The sequence below is a fragment of the Aquarana catesbeiana genome, linkage group LG05 (assembly GCF_042186555.1).
Source record: "Aquarana catesbeiana isolate 2022-GZ linkage group LG05, ASM4218655v1, whole genome shotgun sequence".
Classification (NCBI taxonomy): Eukaryota; Metazoa; Chordata; class Amphibia; order Anura; family Ranidae; genus Aquarana; species Aquarana catesbeiana.
The window spans coordinates 64717384-64742310 of record NC_133328.1 but is presented as its reverse complement, the minus strand read 5'-3'; the positions used below and the strand labels follow the sequence as shown (position 1 = coordinate 64742310).

Sequence of the window (24927 nt, the reverse complement as noted above, 5' to 3'; positions counted from 1 at the left end):
TTCTTCTTCTCTGTCCTCACCACTGTTTCTCTCTTCCTCCTATCATTTTCTCTCCGCTTTTTTTTTCTGCGTTCTATTCCTTTGTCTTTTCCATTTTCCTCATTCTCTCTGTCGGTTTATGTCTGCCCTTGCCTCTTCCTCTTCTCCATCCATTGTTTTTCTCTTTCTCGCTGATGCTTCCTCACTCTGCACCCTACTTTCTTTACCAACCCCTCTCTCTTTTTCCTGCTCCCGTTCTCTTCTGTGTTTTTTTCCTTTGTCTGTCCCCCTCTCCCCTATTTCTCATTGTTTCTTTCTTTCTTTCTTTCTTTCTTTCTTTCTTTCTTTCTTTCTTTCTTTCTTTCTTTCTTTCTTTCTTTCTTTCTTTCTTTCTTTCTTTCTTTCTTTCTTTCTTTCTTTCTTTCTTTCTTTCTTTCTTTCTTTCTTTCTTTCTCCCTCCCTCTCTCTTCCCCTCTCTTTCTCTTCCCCTCTCTTTCTCTTCCCCTCTCTTTCTTTCGTTTTCTCTCTCTCTCTTTCTCTCTCTCTCTTTCTATTTTTCTCTCTCTTTTTCTCTCTCTCGCTCTTTCTCTACATTTTTCTTTCTTTCTTTCTTTCTTTCTTTCTTTCTTTCTTTCTTTCTTTCTTTCTTTCTTTCTTTCTTTCTTTCTTTCTTTCTTTCTTTCTTTCTTTCTTTCTTTCTTTCTTTCTCTTTTTCTTTCGTTTTTTTTTTCTTTTTTTATATTTTCCCCTTTCTCGTTCCCTTCTGTCTTTGCTCTTTCTTTTCTTCGCTGTTTCTCTTCTCTCTCTCTCTCTTCCTTCTCCCTTCTTCCCTCCCTCATTTCCCTCTCTCTTTTCTCCCCTTTCTCATTTCCCTCCCTCTCTTTCCCTTCTCTCTTTTTCTCTTTCCTCTCTCTCTTTCCCCTCTCTCTTTCCCTTCTCTTTTTCTCTTTCCCTTCCCTTTCTCTCTCTCTCTCTCTCTCTCTTTCCTTCTCTCCTTTTCCCTTCTCTCTTTCTCTTTTTCCCTTCTCTCTCTCTTTCTTGTAGACTCTCGTGGTGCTTCTCTCTTTATGTATCTCTCTTTTCTGTCAATCTCCCTCTATATTACTGCATTTTCCTTACCACTTTCTCTGTCCTTCCCCTTCTCACTTTTAAAAAAAAAAATGTCTTTCCTCTGGTTTAACATATAAAAGCTGCTTTCAATATTACCATATTGTAGGTAGCTTACAAATCCCTGTTCACAAATATCAGGGGTCACGACCGTCCCAATATGAACTTAAAAATCATTTTCACAAATATTTCTGACTTCCTCGCTTGTCTGGCCAAAAAAAAAGACTAATGACAAAAAACGATAGTGCTTGTTCTGATCCAGATTGGAATAAGACCATATGGAAAATAGCACATCAGTATCACAGGCCCATTGATGCACTCTACAGGAATAAGTATTGTAGATTTTTTTTGGACCTGTTGCAAAAAGAAAGTAACTGCAAAAAAAAAAAAAAAAAAAAAAAAAAGACCCTCTGCTTCTGGTTTTATTTTTTATCAAGCCAGGATAGATTACACAGTACTTTCATTTTTTTTTATTTGTCTTCCGGGGACTCTACAAAATAAAAATTAAGGAATAGCAGAAATCTTTTCTGAGATGTGTTTCATAAAAATCCCTAATCCTGTAATGGAGAAATGGAGATGCTGAGTTTTCATTGTTCTTGATGTACTTTCTCTTTTGACTGCAGGAGATTTGCACTAAGAAAGCCGGTCATCCTGACGCAACCACAGAAAATCTCCAACAGAAAATCATGTAAGTTTATTTAGAAAGCAGAGCAGGTATCACACCCACGTTCTATATTGCTTTGAAATTCCCTGCAGCAATTGTTTTTGTATGTTGCTCATGCTGTTTATTAAACAGGAATTCAACCTTTTGGGGTTCTGTAAGTGATTTCCGGACAGTGCGGAAATATTTTTATTTTATTGTTTCATGTTAATATAATTTTTGGATTTTTTTCCAGGTTTTTTTACTTTTGCTTTTTATTTTTTTTATGTGTAAGGTTATGCATTTGTATCTTAGAGGTTTGCAGAATAGTTTATGGCTTCTGCAAAGGTGACATGAACTTATCACAGGCTTAGCAGTATGCAAAGTACAATAAGCCATGGTAACCAGTCAGCAGTCATATTTTACTGATCTAACTGCTGTAAGCTGAATTTGGTTTGTTACTTTTATATAAGGTGTATGTTTTATTCTGCACCTCGGATAAACCAATAACAAAAATGCCCCTGCTGCTAACCACCCCTCAATGTGCAAAAACACATCGTCAATTAAAAATAAAATAAAATACCTTGTGGGCGCTAAGTATCCTTGCATAATTGTAATACTGTGATACTCCTCTCTATATAAAATATCAATCTTATATAAACCACCACAGCATGTGCTTAAGATTCATAATGTCTATACAAATAAAAATATAATATGGGTATCTTAGTGAATCCAGGGGAAAAAAAAACCTAAGTCCTTAGAGTTCATATGCCAACATATAAAGTCCACTTTAGTACTCAGTGATTAAATTCAACTGTGCTCCAATCATGCATAGAAGTGATAGGTGCTGTGAATCTTCGTGCTCCCCTACACCCTTGCACAAACTATCACTCATCAGATTTAAGGACCCAATTTGTGGTGAGTCAGCTTGTGCTTGGGTATAATCCCCATTAGCTGGGCTGTCACATCTCCATCTTAACCGGCACCCAGTGATCTTAGCAATGGTTATTATGGCCACCTTCTTTCTCATGGGCCCAGGTTTTTGTCACTGGATTCACGGAGATACCCATATTATATCTTTATTTGTGTGAACATTATGACTCTTAAAGTGATGTAAAGGTTCGTTTTTTGTTTTGTTTTGTTTTTTTAAATAACAAACGTGTCATACTTACCTGCTCTGTGCAAGAATTTTGCACAGAGCGACCCTGAGCCTCTTCTTCTGGGGTGTCCCAGGGACGCTCCTAGATCCTCTCCTTCATCGGGTGCCCCCACGGAGAGCTGCTTTCCCTGGGGGCACCTGTGAGAGCGTGCTCACAAGTCCCGCTGCTGCATCCATTGACACAGTCAGCAGGACTCAGCCCTGCCCCCCAACTCCCGCGTCACTGGATTTGATTGACAGCAGCGGGAGCCAATGGCTCCTGTCGCTATCAATCTATCCAATGAGGACCCGAGACAGTGGCTGCTGGGCTCGTACACATCACTGGAACGATCGTGTCCAGGTAAGCAAAGGGGGGGGGGGCTCTGGGGGCAGCTGCAGCACAGATTTTTCACCATAATGCAAAGAATGCATACGGCGAAAAACCATGAGACTTTACAACCACTTTAAGCACATGTGGTGGTGGTTTATATAAGATTATTATTATTTATTATTATACAGTATTTATATAGCGCCAACAGTTTACGTAGCGCTGTACAACTTGAGGGTAGACAGTACAAATACAATACAATTTGATACAGTAGGAATCAGAGGTCCCTGCTCCTTAGAGCTTACAATCTAAGATTGATATTTTATATAGAGAGGACTATCGCAGTATTAGAATTTTGCAAGGATACCTAGCACCCACATTGTATTTTATTTTATTTTGTTTGTTACCTTTAGTTACCCTACTCTGTACATTATCCTTTCTCTTCCTTTCCCTAATTTAATGAACCTTAAAAGGAAGCTGACCGGACAGAAACTGTACAAGGCTGGTAAATATTCCAGGTCTATGATACTCATACTTGCTTTACTATCTAGTTAGTCACCCAAAAAAGAATGTGTATATCGGATGTCCTAACACTGGCTATTCATGTGCTTGTTCCAGGTCAGTAACTTATGAAGTATTGAATGGATGATAAGGATTACAGCTCTGGAACATGGCCATTTAAAAATAAGTCAGCAATAGCTCTCCTAATTTTCCTTTTCTGACAGAATTGTTTAAATGTACGTGAAATGAGATCTGTTTTCTAAATCCAAAACTCAGTCTGAAACTTGCAGTTAAAGATTTTGGCTGCCACCAGCCAATAAGGATGGTTTATTCTTTCAGATCTCTACTAGTTTAACTGATCACTGAAGTACTGTGTGGCAGACATGTGGCTGTATGTGGGTAATGGTTTTAGTAAATCTTTTGCCATTTGTGGTAGATCCAATTACTGCCTTCAAACAATGGTCCTGAAATAGTAAAGGCCACAACATCTCCTTTCCTATCCGAGCCAGAAATTGTGATTAGGTCTTATAGGTCTGAGCCTAAAGCAGCTTGGCTACTAGGGACATCTGGCTGTGTATCAGGCAGTGTCATACAGTAAATGTGTCCAGTATGTTCACATGGGCTTAAAGCTGAACTACAAGCAAACAGCTAAATACACAGATGAAATGTTTATTCAAAGTGATTGTAAAGTCTTGTTTTTTTTCTATTAAAATAACAAACATATTATATTTACCTGCTCTGTGCAGTGGTCTTAGAGCAACCCAGATCCTCTTCTTCTCGGGTCTCTGGCTGGAGCTCCTGGCCCCTCCCTTCTGTTGAGTGCCCCCACAGCAAGCAGCTTGCTATGGGGGCACCCGAGCCGAGCTGCAGCGCAGTGTATCCATTCAGACACGGAGCTGCCGTTTGGCCCCACCCCCTCTCTCTCCTGATTGGCAAACAGAGTTTGACAGCAGCAGGAGCCAATGGCGCTGCTGCTGTGTCTCAGCCAATCAAGAGAGAGAGTCCCGGTTGGCTGAGGCACTCATGGGCATCACTGGACAGAGATGGGGTTCAGGTAAGTATTGGGGGGGGGGCTGAGGGGGGCTTTTTATCTTAAAGGAGTTATAAAGGTAGAGGTTTTTGTATCTTATTGCGTTCTATGCATTAAGATAAAAACCTTCTGTGTGCAGCAGCCTCCCTAGCACCCCTAATTACTTACATGAGCCCCCTCTCTCTCCAGCGATGTCCACAAGTGTCTTAGCTGTCTGGGACTCTCATCCTGATTGGCTGAGACACAGCAGCGGCGCCATTGGCTCCCGTGGCTGTCAATCAAAGTCAGTTAGCCAATCAGAAAAGAGAGGGGGGGGCGGGTCGGGGCTCCGTGTCTGAATGGACACACCTAGCCGTGACTCGGCTCGGGTTCCCCCATTGCAAGCTGCTTGCTGTGGGGGCACTCAATAGGAGGGAGGAGCCAGGAGCAGCGAAGAGGGACCCAAGAACAGGAGGACCCAGGCTGCTCTGTGCAAATCCACTGCAACAGAGCAGGTAAGCGCCGGTTCACATTAGAAGCGGCACGACTTGCAGGTCGCCTCACCGAGGCGACCTGCACACGACTGCCGCGGCGACTTGCAAGACGACTTCTGTATAGAAGTCTATGCAAGTCGCCCCCAAAGTAGTACAGGAACCTTTCTTCTAAGTCGGAGCGACTTGCGTCGCTCCGATTAGAACGGTTCCATTGTACAGAACGGGAGGCGACTTGTCAGGGGGCTAGGTCGCCTGACAAGTCGCCCCCGTGTGAACCGGCCCTTAGTATGATGTGTTTGTTATTTATTTTATTTTTTTTAAACAAGACTTTACAATCAGTTTAATGCATGACTTTACAACCACTTTAATTAAGAGCTGCTGCTCTTTTCTCCGGTCTGAGCTCTGCTGAGAAGGGGATTACAGATACCAGGCCAAATTCAGGTACACTGCATTTAAAAAGTGAATATACTGTAATAATGCATACAGAGCTGCATTAATACCTATGTGCCTTTTATATCTGCTTAGAGTTCAGCTATTGGCTACCAAATCTTATACCCACAGGTAATAAACCACAGCATGATATTATCAGCCTACAATTTATTTTTCTTATATGGTGAATTATGTACACAAATGGAGACATTTGACATATATGTAAGTTTGCTCTGTAGCTGATTGCTTTCCCGTAAGTTATCCCGTATTTATATGTCACCTACTGTATATTTTGATAATATTGTGAAAAAATATATATAATTTATCTAAATTGTCTCCTTATTTCCGTAAAGTGTATGTATAGCCCAAACTTTTTTTATTAATTTAGTTCTGAATAGGGTGTTTTGTCTATTTTTTTTGCTGTTGGTGTGCATGCTAAATCACCACGCTGCAACTGTGTGCATTGCATGCATTTGCAGGGTGGTTGTGGCATGGAACCTATTCACTTAAATGGGTCACATTCGGCAGCAGTAGTGCTCGCCAAATTTTTTTTTGCCACTGCCTCAAAGCAAAGCATCACAGCCACAGCATGTGTACAGCCCTGAGTAGATGCATTTTTGTATATAGGTGGGTGTTCGGGGACAGTAAAACCACAGCTCAACTGTCTACTTTTACTGCCCCCTGACCATCCATGTAAACGAGCGCTAAGACACAATCTGGCACTGTCTTCTTCTCCCTGGAAGCTCTGGCCTGTGGGCAGTCGCTCTGCATCCAAACAAGAAGACTCGCTGCTCCAGGTGAGGTTTTAAAAGCCTGATGGACAGGTGCCCGCCTCGGCATATAGTCAAAAGAAGAAATGGCCGCACTCTGTACTCGATCAAAATTCTTTTATTCAGAACATCCCAAAGTGTTGACAGAAAGCTTTCTGTCAACACTTTGGGATGTTCTGAATAAAAGAATTTTGATTGAGTACAGAGTGCGGCCATTTCTTCTTTTGGCAGTCGCTCTGCTTCATGAAGTACAATGCAGGGCTATTAATCTTGCATTATATGTGGAGTTGGGTCAGTGTGGCTGTGAGCATTTTAGAGAGAGGTGGCTGCATAGACTTGGGCGCACCACTCGAAGGACTCATCTGCAGCTCGGAATAAGGTAAATATTTCTCCCTATTCCAACACCCCTTAACCAGCAATAATTCAACCCGTGCACTTCAGTGCCCACTGTGAGGGTTGGGTTTTTTTGCCCGGAGTAGGGCCCTGACTTTTATAGTGTGTGTCAGCTTGATGCCATGAGTGAATAAAAAATAGATAGAAACCTGCAGCAGAACAATTGATCTTTTTAATTTTTATTTATTTTTTATTGATTGACCTAAAGCCTGAAACAAGGCTGATAGAATATGAGACCAGTTAGTTAGATAGATGGGTGACTGATAGATGTGAAGGGCTCTATAAAGGGTGATAAAACCAGCTTTGGTAAATTAATCACAGAATGTTGGCAAAAATATTGCCAGCTAGGCCTGACCACTGCATCGTGGGAGGGGGTCACATGTGCCTCATACTCTGAAGTATCGGGTATTTTGTGCAACAGAGGAAGGAGATTCGGGAGATCGCTGGAGTAGTTGCGGGGTTGTCTTTACAGACTGTCGCTTTGCTCAGAATGGGGAGAGAGATTGTGTCTCTTTAAAAACCAACTCTAGACATTTTTAAAGTGTTACTAAACCCACAACAGTAAAATCAGTCTGTATATGCAGTAAAGCATGCTTGTTATACTCACTGTGGAACCTAAGGGGTTAATCCTGTATACACGGATCCTGCCCTTCTTCCACTGACTCCAAAACCTCTCCGGATAAGACAGTTACTGGAGTCAGGCTGCACATGCTCAGTTTGGTGTGTATTGCTAGAGAGTTTAGTTTTTTACTTGGGAGAGTGCATGTGATCCGCACAGGGCCAATCAGACAGAGGGTCAGGGGTCCTGCATCCAGATAGGTCAGCCAGTGCAGTGTGACTCCTCCTACAAGCTTTAACCAGGCACTGATAGAAGTCACAAGACTGCTATATACTGCTGATGAGAAAAGCAGTTTATATTTACTAAAATAATTGCATTTCCACGTTTTGTGTACTGTGGGAGACCAGATATAGTGAATGCAGAGTCCTAGGTTTAGTATTACTTTATGTTTTAGCGTGTGGAAGTGCTAAAATCTCAATCAGGTTTTTATTTCTGAGTCATCATTTAGAAATATTCTTCCTATTTCCTGTCCCGTACTCACCAGAAAAAGAAAGCATTGAGATATCTCATATTCAAAGACAAAACCAGAATTAAAATACAAATTTTACTACATTGGTGCAAAATTTGTTTTTATAGGTTTGTATTGCTGTTCGTTCCCCGACCCCCCCCACCCCCCATCCTAATCCTTCCCTACGCAATCAAAAACTATCAAAGATATATATATATGTCTTTGCTGGAATTGGCCTTTTAACATGCTTTGAGTGGTTAATTTAATGGTGCATTTATTCTGATACATAGGGGTTGATTTACTAAAGGCAAATAGACTGTGCAGTTGCACTATGCAAGTGCAGTTACTCCAGAGCTTAGTAAATGAAGAAGTTCTGCTAGCTTCCATCATCCAATCATGTGCAAGAAAAAATGCAGTTTTTTTTTCACTTTCCTTGTACATGATTGAGTATCCTTTGTAAAGCTTTAGCTCATTTACTAAGCTCTGGAGTAACTGTACTTTGCAAAGTGCACAGGCTTCCTGATGACGTAGCGATACGAAACGTACGTTGAGGCGCCTTCCGGTCACGTCATTTCTCAGCCCCAGCTTCCAGTTCTATCTCCAGCGGCAGTGAAACGCACGCCGATCCCAGCGTGAGCAGGGCTCAGCACAGCTCCATCCGACCACATATGCGATATCATCTAGTGCCGGGATATAGGCACTTAGCAATGTAAACAGGCATTTTGTTTTTACCATTTGTTGTTTTAATAAACTAAGCAATTCTACACTGTTTGGGCCCACTTTGTCTTTTTCTCAACTCATGTCACCCGCTGTGGGGGAGAGGAGAACATAGTGTGGGACTGTCTGAGATACCACACCAAGCTGCAAGGTAGCAGCACAAGCGAATTCTGACCTTCTTTTGGGGTAAAGAGGTCATGGCTGTTTGGTGAGCAGATATTTTACAAGAGCACTTTGAGTGTTATTGGATGTTTGCAAGCGGTGGAGGATATCTACACATATTTATTTACCAATCACATTTTCATTTTTTGAACAATTACAGATGAATATGGACTTTTTTTTATTTATAATACTCAGTGTTATGCATATTAAACTTTTTGTATATTTAATCACTTCCATACCAGGCACTTTCCCCCCTTCCTGCCCAGGACAATTTTTAGCTTTCAGCGCTGTCGCACTTTGAATGACAATTGCGCGGTCATGCAACACTGTACCCAAACTAAATTTTTATCATTTTCTTCCCACAAATAGGGCTTTCCTTTGGTGGTATTTGATCACCTCTGCAGTTTTTTTTTTTTTTTTTTGCGCTATAAACAAAAAATACCGACAATTAAAAAAAAAACAAAAAAACTGATGGGCACTGATAGGCGGCACTGATAGGCGGCACTGATAGGCGGCACTGAAGGGCACTGATAGTTGGCACTGGACAGGCAGCACTAATGAGGAGATACTGACAGGCATTACTGAGTGGCACTGATTGGCACTGACAGACATTACTGATGGGGCACTGATTGGTATTTTTTTGGGCACTGATTGGCACTTTTGCGGGCACTGACCACTGACAGGCGTTTATTATGGGGACAGGCTGGCAGGTGGTAGGCACTGATTGGCAGCTGATGGGCGCACCTTTTGATGGGGGCTGTGCTGATAATCTTTTGCTGATTATCAGCACAGACCCCCCCCCCCCCGACAGGGAGAGCCGCCAATCGGCTCTCCCTGTCAGCGTGAACCGAGGTAAGGCGTTCAATGGCACTTCCTGGTTCACACGATGATCACGTGGTAAGACGCCTATGTCAGATACCACGATCGAAATTGCGGTGTGTCAGACTGACACACAGCACCTTTGATCGCGGGTGCACGCCGGCTGTGTTATCCTGATCATGTCATATGACGTCCGGTCAGGATATCACAACCACTTTGCCGCCGCCATTCTGCTATATGGCGGGCGCCAAGTGGTTAAGTTGACATGTATTTTGCCATCTGTTCACAAATTGATATATGTAGGAATATTTCTAACTAGTAGTCACAGCGCCCCCTATTATCACTTCACACAGTGCACAGTCTATTTGTCTTTAGTAAATCAACCCCATAGTCTTTGTACACGTAATACTCCATTCAGTGGCTATAGTTTGTCTGCTTCCGAGTTGCAGCACTTATACTTTTTTGCAAGTATTGAAGAAACACCATTGTACTTCATTACAAGACATTCAAGGTCTAATAAGGATAAAATAGGACTGATTTCATACATTTTATCTGGACAGCTGGTTTTGCTTTAAAGGAAGCTTGTGTAAACTGATCTAAGTAGCCACCCACTTAGGCCTCTTGTTTGCCTCGCTAAACCGGCAGCATACTTGAAAACTGCTATGGCAATCTTCTTAATCTAAAATCATTGTGCCTATTTTAATTAGTGGTGGCAGTTAGTTTGAAGCTTGCATTAACAGTCCCTTGGAGATATGCTCAGAATTCCATTTCCACAGAGAAAAATTGGATTAAGGTGATTGCACTAGCACACAATGCAGTCATGCGCCAGGAGCTATGACCACTGGTGACTCATCAAAAAGCTGGCGTAAGGCCCTTCCGCACTGCAAGCACCTTCATCTGCAGACAAATTAAGTCACTTATGAGAAACATATCTTGTTTGTTCATCCTTGCATACAACCACATCTTAAATTACTGGACATGGTAAAACGATACAGCCCTAGCTGTAGTTTATGTAGGTTTTCTTCAATTAATGTATCCTTTTGGAATGTTTACCACATAACTGTTTGTTCTTATAGCACAGCTCTTGTTTACATTAGTAAAAGCACTTTTACGTTTTTGGGTTTTCCAGAGTTTAGAAATGTTGCTGGCCGACATGCAAGGCTATCTAGTTAACAAGGAGAACAAAATGAAAGTAGTATAGCTAATGGCAGCTTTAGCCAACCGCACTATGTGCAGTTCTCATAAAAAAAAAAGTAACAAAATTAAATAAACAATTGGAAGCATAGTAAACGTTTTTTTTTTTTTTTTTTTCTATGAAAAGCAATCTGGTTGTTAACTCGTATCACTTCTTTCAAACAGAACTATAGGCAAAACTTTTGTTTTTCATTTTGGATAGAACAAGGGAGGGTTATAACCCCTGTCAGATTTTTTATTTGCCATCTGTGTCCCATTGGGGAGATTTCTCTTCACTTCCTGTCTCATAGCCAAACAGGAAGTGAGAGGAAATCCCTGAAAATTAAGGGAATTCTTTGATGACTCCCAGGTCACCAGAACTAGTGTACCCATTGGAAGATTTCCCTTCTATTACTTTTCTGGGGACAACTCAAAATTTGGGATTTTCTTTTACTTTTACTTTCAATGATAATAGTAAACAGGACAAATAGAGAGGGTGAATCTCCCTGGGGGGGGGGGGGGGGGGGGCACAGACAGCGGTACATACTGACAAGTGTTCTAATCCTTCTCCACTCTATCCAACACAAAAAAAAAGTTATGCCTTTAGTTAGTTAGTTGACATTTGTTTTGGCTTCTAAACACTAGTCTGAAAAGCAATGTGTACAGCTAGTATTTGCAAAGCTTGTATTTTAGCAAGCTTCAAGCAGTTTTCTTGCTGAAAGCATGCTGTAACCCACAAACAGCTTGTGTAAATCACAGTAGTATGGATTCCCCCATCTTAGTCTGAGGTACCTACCTCTCATCCCAGATGTAATGTAGAACTATAAAGGGCTTCCTTCACTGCTATGCCTTATTGCAGGGACCTCAGAGTTGTTTCCCCTCTCCCCCCCTTTCTTTTCTTTGTTATATTTTTGTCTTGCCCCTCCTTTTCCTTTCTCCCTTCTTCTCTTCAAAGCAGGGGTCCCAAAACTGCAGCCCGTGGGCCCAATGTGGCCCTATGCTTGCCTTTATCCAGCCCTCGGGGCTATTCTTCCACTGATATGGGGTAGTAATCCTTCCACTGACACTAATCATGGGGTATTATCCCTCTTACTGACATCAATGATGTAAGTTTTTTTTACTTTCACTGACTACCGAGCCTTTGGCATTTACTCCCACTGATGCCAGGGCATTTTTTACTCCCACTGGTAGCAGTCCGGCATCCCTAATATCTGAAGGGCAGTAAACGGGCCCTTTTCTTTCAATCTGCTATTTACTGTATTTGCTGCTGTATGCAAGGAACACTCTTCTCTGCTTGAATCTATCTTTCTAACCTCCCTATGTAAAGCCTCTGTACTACCTGCTGTTGTATCCATTTTTTTTACTTTTTTATACAATGGAAATTTAACGGAAAGGTAGAAAAATGACTTTACAAATTCCTTCTGTACAAATTAGCTTGTAGAAGCATTGTAAACTGGGCCTCTTGATCCCTCTCCTCAAACAAACAAAATTCTGTTTACAGGTCACCTAGCACGTGCCAGAAATGTAACTTTTTTAATCGGTTAAGTCTATGGGTTTAGTTCCATTTTGATTAAAGGATTTAGTAGATCATGGGTGTTCAACCAGTGGCCCCTCAGCTGTTGCGGAACTATCCATCATGTCTTTAACGAAAAGTCCCACACTCCGGCTTGAGTGCTTTTGTTATATACCACTTCCTCCCAGTCTGAATATAGATATCAGATATGCCAACCGCTCACAAGCGCAAAACAAGACGATATTAGTTTGATTGCTGAACATGGAACCAAAATACAAGTCTTATATACAGTAGAAGAGGGGGTCCCCCCTTCTGCTCATATTATTCTAACAATACACCTGTAACCAGAAACAGAATTAACATGAGCTAATTAACTAATCCCTTAAAGCAGCCGATGTGACTCCGTGCCCTCCTGAGCATTGTTATTATTAATCAGGATTTCACTACAGGTCAGACTTGTTGTCACCGAGATTCACACAGTAGATTATACATTATCATAAGTATAAACACAGGACACCTTCTCACAATAGCAGGAGCTCCAGCAGGAGTCGGCCTGTCTCCTACATTGTACAGAGGCCAATGTGATCAGCTCTCTCAACTAACATGTTGAGTTCACAATCAAACAAACCAAGAATAGCCTTTACATATATCCTGGGAGATATTGTGGATAAATATTACTGTCCCATTTTAAGTAATCCAAGATATATTTTCTCAGTCACCCTGTGCCAGGATGGCACAGGGTGACTTAGACATAAGAGGTGTGCATGGGGAGCTGAAACATGGGTTTTCCCAACCTTTCCAAGGGATTCTTGGTTCCACAGGCCCTCCCATCACAATGTCCTTGGCAGCCATGCTTGTAATTGTCAACCTTGCAATGCCTCATGGGACTTGTAGTTCCTCAACAGTTGGAGGGCCACAGGTTGAGCACCAATGATAGATAGTGGGGCTAACAGGAGTATGTTAGCTAAATGGTCCAGATCAGTACAGTATACTGTATATATTTGGTGAAGAGTGCTGCTGTAAGAACATTTAAGGAAAGCAAGGTCAGTTACATATTCCAGTGGTCTCTATGAAAGAGTTTACGTTATTGATAACAGAAACCTATCACGCCACTGTGCTTGAATACTAAGGTAATAAGATCTATATTTTTAGGAAGTGAAATGTCATTTTTGAAGAATGACTGTAAGCTCACATAAACTGCTGCTGTTTTTTGTCTACTGACCACTAAGATATATTTTCCTGGGTATGAATAAACAAAAGAAAGGCTCTTTAGTATTAAAGGCTTTTAGATCAGGGGTGGCCTTAATAATACAGAATTCAGGAACCAGTCTGTCCAACCCAGGAGGCAACAGCATTTTTTAGGAGCCAGCTTTGAGAGAACCTCAAATTTTTGGAGCTAGTTGTAATTTTTAAGGAACAATTGGCTACCTGGCTTCTGGGATTTTTCCAGCCCTTCCTTAAATACCCGTTTATTTATGTTTCTCTGTTTCTGTTTAAAAATTCTGACTGAATTTAGTTTGTATGGTATGTGCTAATATGATTTATGAAATGTATAGTTTGTGTTCTAGCGTTGAGTAAAGTGTTAACTGAAAAAGCCAGGTCAATTAAGGATCAATATTAGTAGTTGCGTTAGACTATGGTATAACCTATTTGGCCAACAGAATTGCCTTGAGTTTCTGCTCTTAGTAGCTTTTCTGTGGCTTTCCTACTCTGTTGTGGGTTGAGCTGACCACAACAGTGTATGCCCCTTGAGAGCTATGTTAGTATGATCCTTGTGTTAAATCCTACTACACCTACCACAGCGGTTTTGAAGGAGCCCAACTTTCATTTTTTTGGATTTCTTTATATGATGAGGGTTTGAATGCCAGGAATGGGAACAATGATCTTCTAACAGGAGAGGCGAGACATCCAATGTGGGAAGGGAAAGATATCGAAATTATGACTTGGCTCTTGAGTCACCAGGGATATAAGATGTCACTTAATAAGTAAGCCCACCAGGCTACACTTTTAAGTGCAGTAATACTTTTGAATGGGCTGATCCTTTAAGTACTGTATCCTGTCGATCTTGATTACGATCATATGCAAGAGATGAATACAGAAGATGTAATTGCATTCTGTAAACTTCAGTGCTGTAGGGCAATTTAGTGAGTAGATCAACCGGGGTAATGCCATGCACGTACTATCAGAGTATCTAATGCATTCCTTAACGTATTTTCTTTACGTACCTATTATCTGCCATTGAAAAATGTGCTGCTTATTACTGTAAATGGCCCCTTACAGACTTGGCCTAGACACATCTCTACCAAGACAGAGCTGTATCTTCAATCTCTCTATGGCATTAAGCACAATATAGTGTTTGAACAGCATAGATTTGCACTTAGGCTGGCCTCTCGTTTTTTACCTCTGTGTCCGGTGTAACCAGTAGCATTCGAAAAAGGTGAGACAGACAGGATGAGGCCAAACGAAGATGAGAAAAGCTAAAATTTAAATTTCTTAGCAGAGACCTGCCAGAGAAGGCACCTTTCCCAAATTTGATATCTCTTTAACTATAGGCACTCCTCTATGTGCCTGCTGATAGGTCATTCAGGTGCTAGGCAATGGGGGTTGTGGACTGCGGCCTGAGCTTTAACAGACGCACAGATGTAGAGATAGGGAGATGCAGACTGTGCTGGCCAGAATATTTGGAAAAAAAGGTATTGTATGTTTGCATAGTTTATTATGTCAGGTCTCTACTGAAGCTTCCTACAGACATGAAATGCCATTCATTGAATCCTGTTTTCATCCAGAACAATTTATTTTGCTTGGGATATCCTTACAGGTTCAGCTCTTGTTTTTAGGAATTTTGGACTGGGTAGGCTGGAAAACCTGTACTAATATCTACAGTTTTCCCCATTAGATAAATTACATAAGCAGCTTCTGCCAGCTGTCATCTATTTCAATTCCCCACCGATTCGCCCTATTTTGATATAAGCACAAAGACTTAACTTGATTTTCATGTTGGTAGAGCTGCCATGTTTTGTCACAGTAGGTGGAGCCTGAGGCTCCATGCACATCCAACTGCCCCTGAGGTCTTCTGGCACCATTAATCTTTTGGTTCATGTCTTTAGCTCTTCCTACAGGCTCTATTTCATAATGTCACAATATTTGGGATTGCTGTAAAATTTACATCAGTTTGATATATATATACAGGAAATTATTTTGCTTACCATTTGATAAAATAACTTGTTCACACTCAGCAACTGTTAACATTCAGTGCATTAAAAAAATGTGTCTTTTTCTTTTTGGCTATTCTAAGATGAGGAAACTGTTGAGTATGGTAGGTGAATGTTTTTTGGTAAAAATCTAACGTTTTCTTTTCCCTAGTTATATTTTCAGCACATTTAATCATTTCCTTTCGTTTTTTTTTCCTCCCCCTTTTTTTGCTTCTCAGAGGAAATTGAAGGTACACGTACAAACGTTTCTTTGCATTGCCAGATAGCTTTATTTAGGCAACATGTGTTCAGAATCTAACTTGATGTAGTTCAGAACACATTTTGAATACAATATAGACTTTCCATATTTCCTTTACAACAGCCAGCGCTGTCCTTGTTTTTGTTTTTTGTTATGGTATATGCAGTGATGCTTTTTCCATAAAATCTTTTTTATTTTACCCTTTTGGGGCTTTTTCTTGTTTTTAATTTATTGTAAACTGTTGTGTATTTTATGTGTATGCTTTATGCATTAGTTATTAAAGTGGCCTGTTAGGACTACAGTACACAAGCATATATTTTTTTGCTCTTGACATCAGTTTGTGAATTTGTTTGGATGGATGTGTTTACATTTTTAATTGTATATCCTGAAGCAGTAAGCACTTGTGGTGTTGTTGCTTTTGCCATGCTTAGTGTTGCATTGTCGTTAGTCCTCTAATACACGTTCGTGTGAATGTATCTCAAACAGATCCCACCTGATCTCAAACTGATGTCAAATGCAAGCTATTTTTCTGCTTTTAACTTTCTGGCTTGTCTAAAGCTTGTGTACACTGGCTCTTAACCTGCACTCATTGGGAAAGTTATTTTATGAGCTGAACCAATATTGCTGGCTCTCAGCAGGAAATTCACCTAGGCAGGTGCAGAGTCAGGCAAACATCTGCCAAGTACAACTGCTGTCACATAATAGTGGAGGGCTGGAGAACTGTGTTCAATACTATAATATACATTTATAGAACATTTATTACTGTATAAGAGCCGTTTGTTCACTGCAGACATTCGATCTTAAAGAACACAGGTAGTATTGTAAGAAATGGTAGGCTACAGAGGGGGTAGGGAGAGAGAGATGTCACTGCTGGTTGATTTCCTAAACTTTAGTTAGATCCCATGGTAGACCAGTAAGCCAAAACATTTACGTTTTACAAATCTTGGCCTTTTAAACAGATCATTCGATATCAAAATGTATAAGTAGAGGTTGTCTTTAGTGAAAATCACATTTCAAAATAATTCATAGATCCATAGATACAGGCAACCCAAGTTTTATGCAACCCTTGACTTTTCTTATACAATGTTAAAAAAAAATGGCTCTGCAACTCCAAACCTCTCTATTGGTTATCGAGGCTGACCATCATGTCAAAGAACCACAAGGGAGGCTTAGGAGGCTGAAAGAGTTTTTGAAGGAAAAGTCGATATTTGCATATAGTTTAACCAAAAAGTTGCACACTAAAAACAGATCTGACCCTTTTCTCCCCAGGTCTGTTGTCTCAGAATGAATGGCATTGCACCTGTGCATGCTGTGAAACCATACCCTAAATTATGTCCATGATGTCATTCATTTCTTTTGCATTGATTGGCTGGTCTCCTATATCTACTGGCCAACAGTCCATGCCTCTCAAATGACTTATTTGACATGCTACACAGTTTACAGTTTAAGAAGTACATAGAACCTTTCTTTCTTTCTTTCTTTCTTTCTTTCTTTCTTTCTTTCTTTCTTTCTTTCTTTCTTTCTTTCTTTCTTTCTTTCTTTCTTTCTTTCTTTCTTTCTTTCTTTCTCTCTTTCTCTCTTTCTCTCTTTCCCTCTCTCTTTCTTTCTTTCTTTCTTTCTTTCTTTCTTTCTTTCTTTCTTTCTTTCTTTCTTTCTTTCTTTCTTTCTTTCTTTCTTTCTTTCTTTCTTTCTTTCTTTCTTTCTTTCTTTCTTTCTTCTTTCTCTCTTTCTCTCTTTCTCTCTCTTTCTTTCTTTCTTTCTTTCTTTCTTTCTTTCTTTCTTTCTTTCTTTCTTTCTTTCTTTCTTTCTCTCTTTCTTTCTTTCTTTCTCTCTTTCTTTCTTTCTTTCTTTCTTTCTTTCTTTCTTTCTTTCTTTCTTTCTTTCTTTCTTTCTTTCTTTCTTTCTTTCTTTCTTTCTTTCTTCTCTCTCGCTTTTTCTTTTTCTCACTTTCTCGCTTTCTCTCTCTCTCTTTCTTTCTTTCAAGTCATTGTAATGATCACCTCTAACAACCCCCAGAAATGGTAGTTTACACCACAACTGTGCCTCATTTTTAGGCCCAAACACTTCAATGAAACATGTTCCGGGAAGTTGGGGACTGTCCACATGTATATATGGGGAGTATTGGTTTAGCCCATAACATGGCTGCCTCCTGTGCTTGCAGGCAACAGGTCCACTTTAATTTAAAAGCTCAGTAAGTGCTTTATTCTTTTCTGTCAACAATGGGAAATGAGCAGATGTCACAGCGTAAAATCATCTTGCCTAAGCAGCAGGAAAATGCCTTATTTATTTTCTTTTGAAATACTAAATATAATAAAAACTTGTCTTAGGATTTTCCTTGTCTTGTAAAGTTTTGAAGAAATTGAGTTATGGCACCATAAAGAAGATAATTTCTAGCCACTTTTCAGCTTCTCTGTCTTCATACATAAAGACTAAAGCACTTTTTAGTGTCTTTCTTTACTTGTCTGTTCTATCACAGCCAATTTAGGTTTTAGAGTTTGAATTACAGTAGAATAATACAAACATTAAATGTCTACTTCATTTGATATACTTTCTCCTGCTGAAAGGACTTCAGTCCTCTGTAGCACTATAGGCAACATTTCTGGTGCCACCCCCCATTATACAATTCTAAATCCTACACGGTTATTTGGTCCCATCAATTTTAGTGGCTTTGAAGTGGCTTTTGTGGCATCTGTATCAGTGAAATGTGCACTATTTTTCTACCTATGCACAACGAGGCAGCTGAGGGCCATACAGCGGCAGGAGAACCTTGTCCTATGCCATCTGTATAGGGTGTCAGCAGAGATCACTTTGTAGAAAAAACAGAGGACCACTTATGAACAAAAACAAATTACAGACTGAACAATTGAGGTGAAAAAAGAGTTCTGCATAATGCATAAAACAATCAGTGATGCTTCTTTTTGCTTGGTGTAGAAATGTAAATGCTCCAGCCTACTAACCTCTCCAAAGCAAGATTCATACCCTGCAAGGCAAACGTTTGATACCAGATGTTCAGGTTGATTAAACAGGGCATTGACTGGAAGTGTGATGATTGAAATCCTACCCCCCCCCCCTGTATGGTCACCTTAAAGTAGTACTGTGGCCAGGCTATGGACATTAAACTCGGAGAACAACGGGCTGACTTTCCAGTGGGCCCAACAAGGCCCCTACTCTAATCAGCATTGTTTATGCTGACAAAAATAAACAGCCTAACCGCATTACATAATTGAATATGTACGCTTCAATTAGGATTTAACATGCATCAAGTAAGCTTTAAATCAAGCAGTCACTGACCTCTGTAGCAGCAGGCACTGTGGAGTAATTCACCCTTAGGCCACATGCATTTATAATTATCATTGCAAGCTCTGAAAGTATTTTTGTCTTCTGTATTTTTCATGCTTGCTATTTAATATTTTATTGTATTTCATATTTAGATATGCAGATTTTTCTTTTTGCAGCTCTCTGTATGTTGCAGAATTTGATGAGCATCCTTGATGGACTGCTGAGATCTGATCTATTGAGCACATAGCCTGCAATGAAGGGACTCTCTATCAGACCTTACTGGTAGACTTGCTTTGGGAAAGCTGCACTAAGGCATAACGATTATGCAGGAAACAGAGAATGCATAGGACATTAGTAAATATGACTTAACATGTCCATATAAAACTAAAAGCTATATGCCAAAACATGTCTAAAAATATTATCACACATCAGTTTCAGATTGTTCACATTTATATCTTTAACAAAAAGTCGAGGGATCCCCTTAAGATGCAGCAACAGGCACAATGTTACTACACAAGGAGCAGATGCAATATTATTTGGTTTATATTGAGAACCCCTTCATGCTTGTATGTGTAAAGCTGCATTTTGTGGCTGCTATGTATAAATAATTTTGGCTGGAGCAGAACTGAATCTCAGTGTGTTCTGCCAACCACTGTACCATGACTGTTTCACAGGACAGAATCATAAAAAATACATTTGACCATTAATCCAATTTAATGAAGGTATTGCCTGGCCTTATGCTGTTGTAATTAATAAAGGAATGTGGGAGTTTTGTGGCTTTGGCCACCATTGTTGAACTTGATTCAGTTTGCACTAGTCTTATTGTAATATATGACAAAAGAATAGTCTTAACAGCACAGATATATAAATGCTGTGATAAAGCAGGGGATTTTCACAGCAATATGATTTCAAGATGGGAAAAGGCAAAAGATGCACCTGGCTCTTCCCGTGATTAATGCTGATTTATACCCAAACACTAAAATCTAATATGAGCCTTATCCTGTTATATAAAGTTTTTAAATCTGCAGCTTAATAAGAAAAATTAAAAAACAAAGGGTGAAACATTTTATGAAAAAAATGCCACAATAGTGGTTTATGATACTCCAAGTCTTAGCAAACTAAATATCATCCTGTTACAGCAATACTCCTCTGGCAGATAAAGCAGGCTCACCCGAGGCTGGTTTTCACCAGAGCTCCTGATGGTGGAGTTGGGTTTCGGTGCATGCTGGTGCCAACTCAGGATTGCCACACCAAGGCATAAGCAAGCATGGAGAGGCTACCATGTGGAAGATGGTACAGCAGGGAGTAACTGGATATTGTTTGGATCCAGGCAGAGGTTGGCAATGGGCAAGACACAGAAGAGCGGTCAGAGCAATCCAGGTCAGCAGTGGGTAAGACATAACCATATTGTCAGGTTCCAGCACAGGTCCTGCGTCAGGCAGTAGGCAAGAGAGTAGTCAGGACAGTCCTGATCGGAATTGAAACAGGCAATCAGTGGTATAGTATAGCTCTTTAATACAAAGCAGGGTAGCTTGTAAGAAGACACAGCATAAGTCACTTCCAGGGCTGATGCTTAAATACCCCCTCACCCAGCATCATTTCAGGGAGCTCAGTAAATCCTGTCAGCAATTATTTGGGTGCCATTGGAAGTACTGGCAGAGAGACCAGAAGTCCTGGCAGGGATTCTGTGAGCAGCATTGGAAGCATTGGCAGGAATTGTGGAAATCCTGGCAGAAGTCTTTGGAAATGCAGAGATAAGAGGTGTAGGAGCGTGTCCTGGAAATGCAAAGACATGCTCCTAACATATCCATTTGGAGCTTAGATCATCTACAGGGTTTTAGTCTATTTGTAAAGTGTAGCTTTTAGCCCTCATTCACACCAATGTGATTTGTCATGCGATTTGACAATTCAAAATCACATGACAAGTTGCACCCTATTTTCGGCAATGGAGCTATTCAAACCGTTAAGGTTCAGCAATCATTTAGCATGGTTCGCCACTAAGGACTCCACAGTCTAACATGTCACCCTAACTCATTTGCAACTATGTGCTTCATATAAAGTCCCATCTCCTTGCTCCTTCTTTCATGTCGCCCTAACTGGTTGATATTTAGTTTGCTAAAGCACTGTGCATCATAAACAATTATAATGTTTTCCCAATAAAATCTGATTTCTCTTGTTTTTTATTCTGTATCTTAGTGCTGCTAATCACCACCATCAGCATTGGCTGCACATTATTGCTCTGGATCGGCTTCCTGATAGTGGTCATGCATGACCCATGCCTGTACAATGCATATCAGTGGGGCCATTTGTTGTTACCAGCAGGGGGACAATGCAGGAGAGCAGTTGGTAGACAGGTGTTATGCTATAACAGCAAGTGCTTGAATGAAGAAAATTATTTTAAAAAAAGCTACAGATTTAAATGGATTGAAAACAACTTTTGAAATGATGATGGTCAAGCTTTTATGAGATTCTTATAATTGGGCTTAGAGCTACTTTAAGGTGACCTTACCCTTTGATTGCCTTACCAATGTTTCTATTCGGATTTCCTTTAACTTGACACCAAACTCTAACAAAGCCTTTCATGCTTACCATAACCATATTCCATAAAATGTGGAGCTTGAACTTACGTGGCATGACTCAGTTTGTATAAAGGAAGACTATACTTCATTTGAGGGCAGTGCCTAATTCTGTCCTCCAAAAATGCACTAAATTTTGATAACTTAAAAATTAAGAGCAGTACCTTCCTTCCCTAACCACCTCCTCTAGGACATATTGCTTCCTGCCATTTATCTTCTGATTGCTATTTTTTTTATTTGCCTCTCAATCACCACAGTTCATTTTAGATAAGAAATTTATTTTAAATTAAAAATAGAAGATTGCTTGTAAAACTTGATTACATTGGGGCTACAACCTTTAGTCTGAATCAGTCGACACTGCTATTTCATAAAACCACTATCCATCACCATTATGTTTGGATGTACTGTGTAACTGAACAGCTTACATGACATAATATTACAGGCGGCCAATATTATAGTCATAAAACTGAACAAAGAAAAATAAATCCCCCCCCCGGTAGAATTTTCCAACAGGAAAAAAGAACGGCAAAGGAAATTACATGCGGCCTGAATAACAAAAGTAACCTCAATTCACTTTAAGTGCTGAGGTCATGTTTATACTGAACAATTAAATAAATCACTTCCTCCTTCCAAGATTGGTAACTGTGTACCGTGTTTAGTTCAGAAAATTGTTTGTTTTTTCCTGTTCATTAGTGTAAAGAATTTTTTTTAAAGTAAAGCTTACTTGTTATAACTGTTATGCAGTTAGGCTGCATAAACAGTTCTAAAGGTGGGTGTCTTTTCTTTATTTTCATGCTAATGTGTTGCAGAAAGGGTTAAAATGCTAGAAATGCAGACCACTGATCAACACAAAGCTCATCCGTCCAGGCGTCCAGCAATTCAACATCAAACATTTCAATCAAACAAAGTTTGGTCTCCCTGAGCAACACTGTTGATTGGAGCTTTGTGCATTAGGCATATCGGAGAATTGTGCAGATGCCAAAGGTAATAATAAAAAATAACATGGCAATGGCACACTCTATCCACTTATCCTTGTTTTTCCGTAAATGTCTCTGGTCTTCAATTGATCTAGAGACCTTCAGATAAGAATATAGCAGAATTCCATAGAGATGCATCTAAATACCTCCATGAAGTTCTAGATCCATAAATGGATGAGCTGCAATACAGATTTTTCACCTGCAAAGACACTGCACCTGAATTTTGTAATTCCTGCTCCGAGGCTTGACACTGACACTCATATCAAAATATTAAAGCTGTTTTACCATAGCAGGAATCGGCTTTTAAAATTGAAAGCTCTATTTATTATTTAAGACTTCATGAGCTTTGAAAACAGTAACCCTCCTCCCCCAATGCACCCCCTGAAGTTAATACACTGAGGACAAACTGGAAAACAGATTTGTTGAATGTGCGTGTTTCTTTGTTTTTTTTTCCGCTCTCTTTGTGTGTATGTATGTTGTGCTTTTTTGGCCCTGAAAATGTCATTTTTTTTACGTAATTTTTCTTTTGCTATTGGGCTGGCTTTCTAACTGTTCTGCTTTATTTCTTGGCTTTGGTCTGTGCGCTTTTAATCCTCATCCAGAAGATGCAGAATGTGCCGCTCATAACTCTGGGACCTATCTAGGTGAGCAAATGGACACAGCAGATTTTCTTACTTCTCATCATTTAAATCCTCTTTTGGTCTTTGTCTTTTGTTCTTTCTCTTCTTTTTTCCCCTCCTCCTTCATTTCGCAATGCTTTAGGAGCAGACGGGAGAGAGAAAGGTAGGACTGGTGGTTCATGGCGTGCTGTCATGTCTTGTGAATGTTAGGACCATCACATTTCACGCCAATCACATGTCTGGTTATTGTGTCGGCTGTTGCGTTTTTGGAATGTTTATGAATAGTAACCAGTGAAAAATTCTGTCATACAAGAAATCTCCCATTTTCAAAGCAATTTTGTCTTCATTAAAAAAAAAACAGCCTGTAAAGAAGGTTGTTTATTCCCTTGTCCTACTGTTCATTTCTGGAGTCTCTTCTTTATTGCATAGCAAGACTAATCATCACATCCAACACACACGGTGTGTAAAATGCCTGCGCCCTTCATCTTCATCTGTTGTCCGTTACATTAGTTGTTTTGCCCTGTAGTTAAGTAGGGGCTAGTGGAAGGGACCACAGAATGCAGCTTGGATCGATGACATCCAACATACCTGTAAGTGTGTTGCAAGAGAACAGAGACCTCAGAAACAGATGGTAGGACAGGTGAGTATAAAATACGGTTGTTTTGTGGGCTGATTTTTATCTTTAAAAAAAGACAACACAGTTAATTTAAAAGATCAGTACACCCAAAATTTCAGTTTCTTAATGCTGGAAAGTTAAAATTACCTAATGTTTTCTTATACCTCTTAAGAACTGTGATGCTTCAGTCCTGCTGGAATTCACACCTGCAGCAACTATTATGAGAGGGTTACAATTTTTATGATGTCATTTAATGTTATATAAATTATGGTGAATGCAGCAAAAGGAATAGGAACACCCACTGGTATAGTAGGAAGAATTAAACTTTAACTTGGGTAGGAGCAGAGGCAGAACCTTCTCACCAATGAAGTCCCCAATAGTTATAAAAGCCTAGTAGGTGACAGCCCACCACACTACACCTGGAGTAACATTTAGGGGTGGCCCGAGTCTTTTAATAAAAAAAGAATTGAACTTCTTCAGTCAAGAAAAGGGATAAAGCGAGGGAAATATGGGGATAGAGGGGAACAAAGGCAGTGGTCTATGTCAAGACCAAAGGTTTTGTCTGTTGCAAATGATAGCTATAGTGTGGGGAACATGGCAATGTCCATAGAGGTTAGTTTGTATGTAACCCATGGGTGCCAAACCTGTTTAGGAAATTGTCATGTGTATCAGTTAAAATACTAGATGGCTTCTCATTAACCTTAAATCTGTAGTGATAGATCTTAACCTCTTGGAAAAGGACACATTGCAATTTCTAAGCTGGGGTAAAAGTTTTCTTGCCAGGAAGTTGAATGTGTCAAATTTCTGCTGGTGTTTATATAGACCCCCAATTTGGTTGTGTAAAAAGGCTATCCATGGGTTGCACTATATTCTTACATTGAATAGAGTATACAAAAGCCAAAAAATCTTGGACCATAAATAATAACAAAGGGACATATCCACCAAATGAGTATATTGGCAACCTCATTGCAATCCCTAAAACACTTGTTAGAGGCAGTAGGGTATAAATGAGCAACCAAATTTACTGATGTGTGGTGAGCCTTATATGCTGTCTCCTGAGTAGTGATAGTGAAAGAACCTTTTGAATATGTTCAGCCATATTTGGGACTCATCTTCACCAGTCTCAATGGTAGAAAAAAACAATAGCCATTTATTAACATAGGAGTGATA

The 24927-nt window shown here is 40.0% G+C and overlaps 1 protein-coding gene across 1 annotated transcript in view; it reads left to right on the top strand.

Annotated features, from left to right (window-relative positions):
* MPP7 (MAGUK p55 scaffold protein 7) overlaps positions 1-24927 on the top strand; it is a gene marked incomplete in the record, with an annotated part of 615576 nt that overhangs the window by 421792 nt on the left and 168857 nt on the right. Inside the window, 1 exon segment of the mRNA XM_073629838.1 lies at positions 1710-1774. Coding sequence (XP_073485939.1) covers positions 1710-1774 — 65 coding nt within the window.